The sequence below is a fragment of the Chlorocebus sabaeus genome, chromosome 29 (genome assembly GCF_047675955.1).
Source record: "Chlorocebus sabaeus isolate Y175 chromosome 29, mChlSab1.0.hap1, whole genome shotgun sequence".
Classification (NCBI taxonomy): Eukaryota; Metazoa; Chordata; class Mammalia; order Primates; family Cercopithecidae; genus Chlorocebus; species Chlorocebus sabaeus.
In genome coordinates this window covers 2,812,215-2,821,880 of record NC_132932.1, presented here as the reverse complement: position 1 = coordinate 2,821,880, position 9,666 = coordinate 2,812,215, and the positions used below count along the sequence as shown (strand labels likewise).

Below are 9,666 nucleotides of genomic sequence, written 5' to 3'. Positions count from 1 at the left end.
CCCAGATCACGTCTCTATTGCTCTCCCCAGAAATCCTCCTTATGTCGGGAGTACCCAATGCCACCTCCAGGGACACCTCTAGTACTTCTACATGCCATTATCCCTCCAAGCTCCAGGGGGCGATAGGCCAGCGCCTGACTCGCTGCAGCCCCACGGCGCTCCTTCCAATGAGCAGAGAGTAACGCACGTCCTTGCGGAAGTGACGGCAGTTCCGAGACCAGTGGGGGCGGTGGGAGCGATGAGGGTCTGAGACGGTGGGAGCGGTTGTGTGAAGATGGAGGTAGGAACCTGATAGCTAAGAAGGCTGGCGAGAGAACGCGGCCGACCGGGTTGAAGCAGAGACGGGAAGCCGGGTGGAGAGGCGACTGACGGGAGAGGAGAGAGAGCGGGGTTTGGGGAGTGTTGTCAGAATGTCGGGGTCAGAAGCCATCGCTCCAAGCTAATTCCCTGCTCCCCCTAACTTATCCCCGCGGCTTTCTTTTGATTTCCAGTTTCCCGGAGGAAATGACAATTACCTGACTATCACAGGGCCTTCGCACCCCTTCCTGTCAGGGGCCGAGGTGAGCACGAGCTGCCGACGCCGCGGGGGGAGGGCCTGAGGCAGCGGTGGGGTAGGGTGGTGGGGAGGAGAGCACGGACTCCAGGGACGGGGGCTGGGAACCAAGGGCCGCAATTGGTGTTTAGAGAAAAGTGGCAGCTGCTTCTAGAGCCTATGGGGACTATCTGGGGAAGTCTTGGGAAGTTGCTGTCATCAGAAAAGCAAGCTATTGGAAAGAGATAACCTATTTAAAGAGAAAAGTGATTCTGGATTAGAAGACAGAGTGAAATTGTCTCCTTTCTCTAGGGAGAAATAACTACAGTGATCTTAAAGGATCGCAGTGGGAAGAAAATTTTTCAGCAGCTGAAGAAATTGGGGTGAGGGGAGGAGCTTACCTAGCAGAGGGTTGACCGTGGAACAGCATGTGTTCATTCCTGGAACGAACTCTGTTGAAGGGGTCTTTTAAAATGTGTTTCATTTATATTTCCTACTGGTTTTGTTTTGTTTTGAGACAGAGTCTCGCTTTGTCGCCCAGGCTGGAGTGCAGTGGTGCGATGTCGGCTCACTGCAACCTCCGCCTCCCGGGTTCAAGCGATTCTCCTGCCTCAGCCTCCCGAGTAGCTGGGATTACAGGCGTGTGCCACCATGCCCGGCTAATTTTTGTATATTTAGTAGAGATACAGTTTCACCATATTGGCCAGGCTGGTCTCAAACTCCTGACCTCAGGTGATCCACCGACCTCGGCCTCCCAAAGTGCTGGAATTACAGGCCTGAGCCACTGCACCTGGCCTAAATTTACTACTTTAATAAAAAGTTTGTGGTTACCTTTACCTACACAGTGTCAGCTTGTTTTGCTAATGCCGGGAAGAAAGGAAATAGCTGCTAGAGAACATAAAAAGAGTTGAGTAGGATATGTGTTTCAGTTTGTCTGTGACTCAGACATTGGGCACATTACTTCATCGTTGTATGTCATAGTTTCCCCAACTGTCAAACAGCTGTAATAATAGCTTCTTATGCTGTTTTATAGTAGAAGTAAAGGTTGTGATGAAACCCTAAAGTATTTGTTAAAAAAATCTGGTTGAGCCGGGCGCGGTGGCTCACGCCTGTAATCCCAGCACTTTGGGAGGCTGAGGCAGGTGGATCACCTGAGGTCGGGAGTTCAAGACCAGCCTGACCAACGTGGAGAAACCCCGTCTCTACTAAAAATACAAAATTAGCCGGGGTGGTGGCGCACGCCTGTAATCCCAGGTACTTGGGAGGCTGAGGCAGGAGAATCGCTTGATCCCGGAAGGCGGAGGTTGTGGTGAGCCGAGATCGCACCATTGCACTCCAGCCTGGGCAAAAAGAGGGAAACTTTGTCTCAAAAAAAAAAAAAAAAAAAAAAAAATTCTAGTTGAAATATTGTCATAATATAGATACGTATCACTTGTTTAGGAGAAGCAAAAGAGAATGGTGGAACAGACAAAAATTTCTGTCTTTGAGAAACTGAAGTCTTGAACCACCTGCCATTTTTTGAGGATTTTTAAATTTATTTTCAAAAGTGGTATGGACCATTTGCATCAGTTTTTTGTACCAAGAATTGTCAGTGGCTGTCGCATGCGCTTATCCTATAATCCTAACGTTTTCATGGATGAAAATGGGGTTGACAAGGGGTAGTTACTAGTTTAACTTTTTTTTCTTTTTTTTTGCGGGGGGGGGAGGTGACAGTCTCCCTGTAGCCCAGGCTGCAGTGCAGTGGCACGATCTTGGCTCACTGCAGCCTCCACCTCCTGGGCTGAAGTGATTCTTCTGCCTCAGCCTCCCAAGTAGCTGGGAGTACAGGTGTGCGCCACCACACCCAGCTAATTTTTTTTCTTTTTTCTTTTTTTGTATTTTAGTAGAGATGGGGTTTCATCATGTTGCCCAGGCTGGTCTTGAATTCCTGGCCTCAAGTGATCTGTCCACCTCAGCCTCCCAAAGTGCTAGGATTACAGGCATAAGCCACCATGCCCAGCACCAGGTTAACTTTTTTGTTGCTTTATTAGTCTTATAAGCAGGGTAAGTGTGAATCTAGTATGTGGCAAACTTAGAAATGATATAAAACCTAAATCTGGACCCAGCACAGTGGCTCATGCCAGTAATCCGAACTGTTTGGGAGGCTGAGGTGGGAGAATTGCTTGAGCCCAAGAGTTCTAGACCAGGTTGGGCAACGTGATCAAACTCCGTCTCTATAAAAAATAGTAATAATTAATTTTAAAAAAACAGCTGAGGCCGGGCGTGGTGTCTCATGCCTGTAATCCCAGCACTTTGAGAGGCCAAGGTGGGCGGATCATGAGGTCAGGAGTTCAAGACCAACCAGCCTGACCAACATGTGAAACCCCATCTCTACCAAAAATACAAAAATCAGGCAGGCGTGGTGGTGCGCACCTGTAATCCCAGCTACTCAGGAGACTGAGGCAGGAGAATCACTTGAACCCGGGAAGCAGAGTTTGCAGTGAGCCAGGATCACACCATTGTACTCCAGCTTGGGTGAACAAGTGAGACTCCGTCTCAAAACAAAAACAGCTAAAATATGCTTGGTGCTTTGCACTCTCAGTTGCCAGTTTCTTCGAGTGAGATCTCCATTTTGAAATTTAATTATTTGAGTGTTGCAAATCTCACATTGGACTTATCTGCATGAAATTCCCAATTTCTCCTCAATCAGGTCTCCACAGTTTAAATTTTGTTATTTAGAGTGTTATAAATTTGACTTTGGCCTCATTCATGTGAAAGTACATTTTAAAATTAAATACAAGTAGCTTTTAAGTTTACCCACTGTTCTTAATTCTCTACCCCGTTTATGAAATTGAACAATCGAAGTAACCACATTAAAAAAGTGGTTCCTTTTTGCTTTTGTTTTTGATAGAGACAGGATCTCACCATGTTGTCCAGGCTGGTCTCAAATTCCTAGGCTCAAGCGATCCTCCCACCTCAGCCTCTCAAAGTTCTAGGATTATAGGTGTGAGCCACCATGCCTGGCCTGAAGTGGTTCCTTTTTATGTCAAGAAACCTCCCATGAAGAATCATGGTGTATAGTGAAGAAAAGTAAATTTGAAGTATTAATAAGTAATATTATAATGAAAAAGAAAGAAACTTCCAGGTTTCAGTCTGTCCTTTGTTTTTGTTTTTGGGACTTAAGAAATCTTATTTTATTTTGCCAAGAAGCTGATAGCTAAGTTTTAGTCTCAATTTCAGTAGCTTTCTTTTGCCTGAGGCTCCTGTCATTGTTAACAGTTCTCCATTTTCTCATTACAACTTCTATACCTTCCCTTTCCCTTGGTAGTGGTGGTAATGATTGTTTTATAACTTATTTTAATGGGGTTATGGTTTTATTGTGAGCCATCCCAAATAGATCTTAGAAGTAGGTAAAGGTAATATTAAAAAAAATTGTTTTTACAAGAGAGGAAATTTTTAGAGTTTGCTGACCCTCCCCCAAAAAAGTAGTTGCCCATAAAAAGTACTAAACATTTAAAAAATGAATAATTGGTCTCCACTGTAATTAGGAACTTCTTTTCATCAAAAAACATGATTTCATAACAAATAGGCATTCCACAGACTGGGAGAAGATACTTACAATACATATGTCTAACTCATATTCAGAATATATCAAGTATTTCTGCAGAGTAAAAGAAAGAATCCAATTTAAAAGGAAGCAAAGGCCAGGTGTGGTGACTCATGCCTGTAATCCCAGCACTTTGGGAGGCTGAGGTGAGTGGATCACCTGAGGTCTGGAGTTCAAGACTAGCCCGAGCGACATGGAGAAACCCCGTCTCTACTAAAAATACAAAATAAACTGGGCATGGCAGCGCATGCCTGTAATCCTAGCTACTCGGGAAGGTGAGGCAGGAGAATCACTTGAACTTGGGAGGTGGAAGTTGTGGTAAGCTGAGATTGCACCATTGCACTCCAGCCTGGGCAACAAGAGCGAAACTCCGTCTCAAAAAAATAAAATAAAAGGAGGCAAAAGATTTGAACAGTCACTTCACAAAAGAAGATGTCCAAATTGCCAGTAAGAGTTGGCAAGGATGTGGATAACTCTTTTGTTTTTTTGTTTGTTTGTTTTTTTTGAGACAGTCTTGCTCTGTCGCCCAAGCTGCAGTGCGGTGGCGGGATCTCGACTCACTGCAACCTCCACCTCCCACGTTGAAGCAACTCTTGTGCCTCAACCTCCTGAGTAGCTGGGTTTACAGGAATGCACCACCACACCTGGCTAATTTTTTTAGTATTTTTGGTAGAGACCGGTTTTCACCATGTTGGCCAAGTTGCTCTCAAACTCCTGACCTCAAGTGATCCACCTGCCTCAGCCTCCCAAAGTGCTGGGATTATAGCTGTGAGCCACCTTGCCCAGTGGATGTGGATAACTTAATTATTGCTAGTGAGAGTGTAAATTCATTGAGCCACTGGAAAACTAGCAGTACCTACTAAAGATAAACATGCCCCCCCTAACCTATGACCAGGTAAATTCCACTCCATGATATATGTACACAACAGAAATGATTGCATATGTTCACCAAAAACATGTTCACAGCAACTTTATTCTTAATAGCTTAACCCTGAAAACAACCCAGATGTCTATCAACAGAAAAAAATGGTGTATTTGTGAAAAGGAATACTACACAGAAATAAAAAATTATAAATGCAGTTGGATAATCTAAACAATATATTGTTGAGTAGAAAACAGACATAAAAGAGTAGATACTATATTAGTTCTTTTTTTTTTTTGAGATGGAGTCTCACTCTGTCACCCAGGCTGGGATGCCGTGGTTCAGCCTTGGCTCACTGCAACCTCCGCCTCCTGGGTTCAAGCGATTCTGCTACCTAAGCCTCACGAGTAGCTCGGACTATAGGTGCCCGCCACCATGCCTAGCTAATTTTTGTATTTTTAGTAGAGGTGGGGTTTCACCATGTTGGCCAGGCCAGTCTTGATCTCCTGACCTTGTGATCCACTCGCCTCCTCCTCCCAAAGTGCTGGGATTACAGGCATGAGCCACCACGCCTGGCTAGTTCATATTAGTTCATATTTTTAAATGAGGGTCAAGAATAGGCAAAACTGAGCTATCAAAATAGTGATACCTGTTGGAAAGGGAAGGAAGTATTCACTGGAAAGGGGCACAAGGAAATGTTCTGCATCTTTGATCTGGATAGTGATTACTTGGATGGTTGCATATCTAAAAAATCCGTTAAGGTATACACTTAAAATTTATGTACCTTACATAAGATATATCAATGAAATAAGAAATAGTAATAATTTCAGAAGAGTAGCAGTCCAGAGATAGCATTGCCTGAGATGGAAAGTTCTATGATCGGAAGGCAATTTAATCTTTCTGTTTCTGTTTTTCAGATTGGCTCTAATATAGTGGTATTATGCTTAGAGCACATTGGGGAAATAATTAGGCCTAAAGGTACCTATCCTTCGGTAGGAAAAGTAACTGTAGCATTAGAACTAGTTCATTATTTCAGGCTGAATAGGTAAAATTTTCACTACTACATCAGTTTTTAAGAACAGCTATTTAAATGACCCATAGTATCATTGTATTGTTGAATAAATAGGTGTTGGATTAAAATAAATTTATCTAAAATGAATATATAATCTAAAGAAATAGATTGTATGTTTTGGTATCAGAGAATGAAAAAAGGGAGGGAAATGGTATTTTTGATTTTTTGGTTCTCTTGATATTTAAGCATCTTTCCTTATAAACTGTAATTCCCAAACCAGCCCCTCACTCAAAAAGGCCCAGGAATTGAACAGAGGAGGAAAGGAAAGCTAAGTTAGAAGGTAGCTGCATATCATGTTCCTGTTTTCTCTTTCTGTGTCCAAACCATTTCTTTTTAATATTTGCTACAGTTTTAGCTTTGTTTTATATTTAACAGTCTAGAATGTGATCTCTTTATGTAATCCACTAAAATAAAATAAGTTTAGATATTCATTTTTGGATTTTACTGATCATTTGTAGTGAAAGAGATTTTAGTGAATCTCTATTTTTATTATAGCATGTGGTTTACCCTTCTGTATCTTTTTTTTTTTTTAGCCCTCTGTATTCTTGATAATTGCAGTTACCTTACTATTCATACTTAAAGGAAGAAATAAAACAGAACCCAGAAAACCACCATGAAAGCCATAGGTACTGAATAACAAAGCTTTTCCACGTCCCAAGGGGTGGCGTATAGAAAGAATGCCTTGTCGATCCTACATAATGGAATCTCTCCATATCTATATATATATATTTTTTATCATTGCCCAGTTCATTTTATGTAGCCATGTCTAATTTTTTAGTGTACAATGAGAACATTCCAGATGGTTTATGAGGGGTAGTCACTTGTGGAACACTGGTCCCTTGTTTTGGATATGAATTTTTATCCTTTTGGGGTTCTCATTAACGGATAGTATCATTTTTTATATCCTGACAAAGTTGCTGTTTTGTTGTGGTAAGCAGAAAAGGGTAGGCATCTTTGCTTTAACAAAGCAATCTGTATCTTAAAAATTTTGGAAACTACCATTTTACTGTTAGTCTAGTACAGTAAATGTTTCCCTTGATCCATGTTCCTATAACTTTTTTTTTTTTTTTGGTATGAGAATTTGGTAAAAATCTTTGTACCTTCTACCTTAAAACTGCTCATGTAAACCTAAACTGAAATATCAGAAAGAGTCATGGACTGGAAGTTAAGAACTTCCACACAATAACAAAAATTATGGGCCAGACACAGTGGCTCACACTTGTAATCCTAGAACTTTGGGAGGCCAAGGTGGGAAGATCACTTGAGCCCAAGAGTTCAAGGCTGCAGTGAGTGATGATGGAGCCATGCACTTAGCCTGGGCGACAGGGTAAGACCCTGTCTCACAATTAAAAAAAAACAAAACAACATACATAAATACATGATTTGTATACTACTGAGAAAAGTTCAGTTCTTAGGGAAAGTTTAGTTTTTCCCATCAAGAACTGCCTGATATTTTTTGTTATTTGTGTGTGTGTGTGTGTGTGTGTGTGAGACAGTCTTGCTCTGTCATCCAGGCTGGAGTGCAGTGGTGTGATCTTGGCTCACTGCAGCCTCCAACTCCCGGGTTCAAGTGATTCTCGTGCTTCAGCCACCCAGGTAGCTGGGATTATAGGTGTGCAACACCACACCCAGCTAATTTTTGTATTTTTAGTAGAGATGGGGTTTTCCATGTTGGCCAGGCTGGTCCCGAACTCCCGACTTCAAGTGATCCACCCTCCTTGGCTTCTCAAGGTACTGGGATTACAGGCGTGAGCCACCATTCCCAGCTGAAAACTGCATGTTGTTATGCTCCGCATGCTGCTTATATCTCAGACAAGGACCAAATTTTTTACCATACCAAGTAAAATAGTAAGGAGAAGGAAAATACAGAAATGAAACTATGTATATCTTTTTGTCTTTTAGGAAATTTTTACAAATGTGATTCACAGAGATTGAGCATTTCACAGGCATACTTTTTTCTCCCTAGTTTCTGCTAGCTGGAAATTTTCTTTCTAGCAATGTCTTTTTTTTTTTGAGACGGAGTCTCCCTCTGTCACCCAGACTGGGGTGCAGTGGCACGATCTTGGCTCACTGCAACCTCTGCCTCCTGGATTCAAGTTATTCTCCTGCCTCAGCCTCCTGAGGTAGCTGGCATTACAGGTACCCGCCACCACGCCAGGCTAATTTTTGTATTTTTAGTAAAGATGGAGTTTCACCATGTTGGCAAGGCTGGTCTCGAACTCTTGACCTCAAGTGGTCCACCCGCCTCGGCCTCCCAAAGTGCTGAGATTATAGGCGTGAGCCACCGCACCTGGCCTTTTTTTTTTTTCTCTTTTTTCTTTCTTGTTTCTTTCTTTTCTTTTTTTTTTTTTTTTTTTTTTTCCTTTTAGACATGGTCTTGGTCTGTCGCCCAGGCTGGAGTGCAGTGATGCAGTCTTGGCTCACTGCAGCCTCCAACTCCTGAGTTCGAGTGATCCTCGTGCCTCAGCCTCTCGAGTACCTGGGATTACAGGTGTGTGTCACCATGCCTGACTAACTTTTGTCCTTTTAGTACTAGAGATGGGTTTCACTGTGTTGGCCAGGCTAGTCTCGAACTCCTGGCCTCGTGTGACCCACCCACCTGGGCCTCCCAAAGTGCTGGGATTACAGGTGTGAACCACCGCTTCCAGAACTAATGTCTTCATTAAACCAGAATTGGCGGCTGGGCACTGTGGCTCATGCTTGTAATCCCAACAGTTTGGGAGGCCAAGGCAGGGTGATGGCTTGAGTCCAGGAGTTCAAGACCAGTCTGGGCAATATGGCCAGACCCAATCTCTACAAAAAAATACAAAAACTAACGTGGCGTCGTGGCCAGGCGGGGTGGCTCATGCCTGTAATCTCAGCACTTTGGGAGGCCGAGGAGGGCGGATCACCTGAGGTCAGGAGTTCAAGACCAGCCTGACCAACATGAAGAAACCCCATCTCTACTAAAAATACACAATTAGCCAGGCATGGTGACACGTGCCTGTAATCCCAGCTACTAGGGAGGCTGAGGCAGGAGAATTGCTTGAACCTGGGAGGCGGAGGTTGTGGTGAGCAGAGTTCATGCCATTGCACTCCAGCCTGGGCAAAAAGAGTGAAACTCTGTCTCAAAAAAAAAAAAAAAATTAGCCTGGCGTGGTGATATGCACCTATAGTATCAGTTACTTGGGAGGCTGAGGTGGGAGAATCACTTGAACCCGGGAGGCAGAGATTGCAGTGAGCAAGATTGCACCACTGCACTTTATCATGGGTGACAAAGGAGACTCTATCTCAAAAAAGAAAATAAATAAAACTGCCAAGCGCGGTGGCCGGTGCCTGTAATCCCAGCACTTTGGGAGACCGAGGTGGGCGGATCACAAAGTCAAGAGATCAAGACCATCCTGGCCAACATGGTGAAACCCTGTCTCTATTAAAAAATACAGAAGTTAGCTGGGCATGGTGGCACACACCTGTAGTAGTCCTAGCTACTTGGGAGGCTGAGGCAGGAGAATTGCTTGAACCCTGGAGGCAGAGGTTGTAGTGAGCCAAGATCACGCCACTGTACTCCAGCCTGGGCTACAGGGCAAGACTCCATCTCAAAAAAAAAAAACAAAACAGAAATGGTCATAATAGAA

At 43.4% G+C, this 9,666-nt stretch overlaps 1 protein-coding gene across 1 annotated transcript in view; it reads left to right on the top strand.

The window, feature by feature from the left end:
- The first annotated feature begins 46 nt into the window (after positions 1–46).
- TOX4 (TOX high mobility group box family member 4) overlaps positions 47–9,666 on the top strand; it is a 22,082-nt gene continuing 12,462 nt past the window's right edge. The window contains exons 1-2 of the mRNA XM_007990753.3: positions 47–280; positions 492–560. Coding sequence (XP_007988944.2) covers positions 275–280; positions 492–560 — 75 coding nt within the window. The 5' untranslated portion in view covers positions 47–274. The remainder of the gene's footprint in view (positions 281–491; positions 561–9,666) is intronic.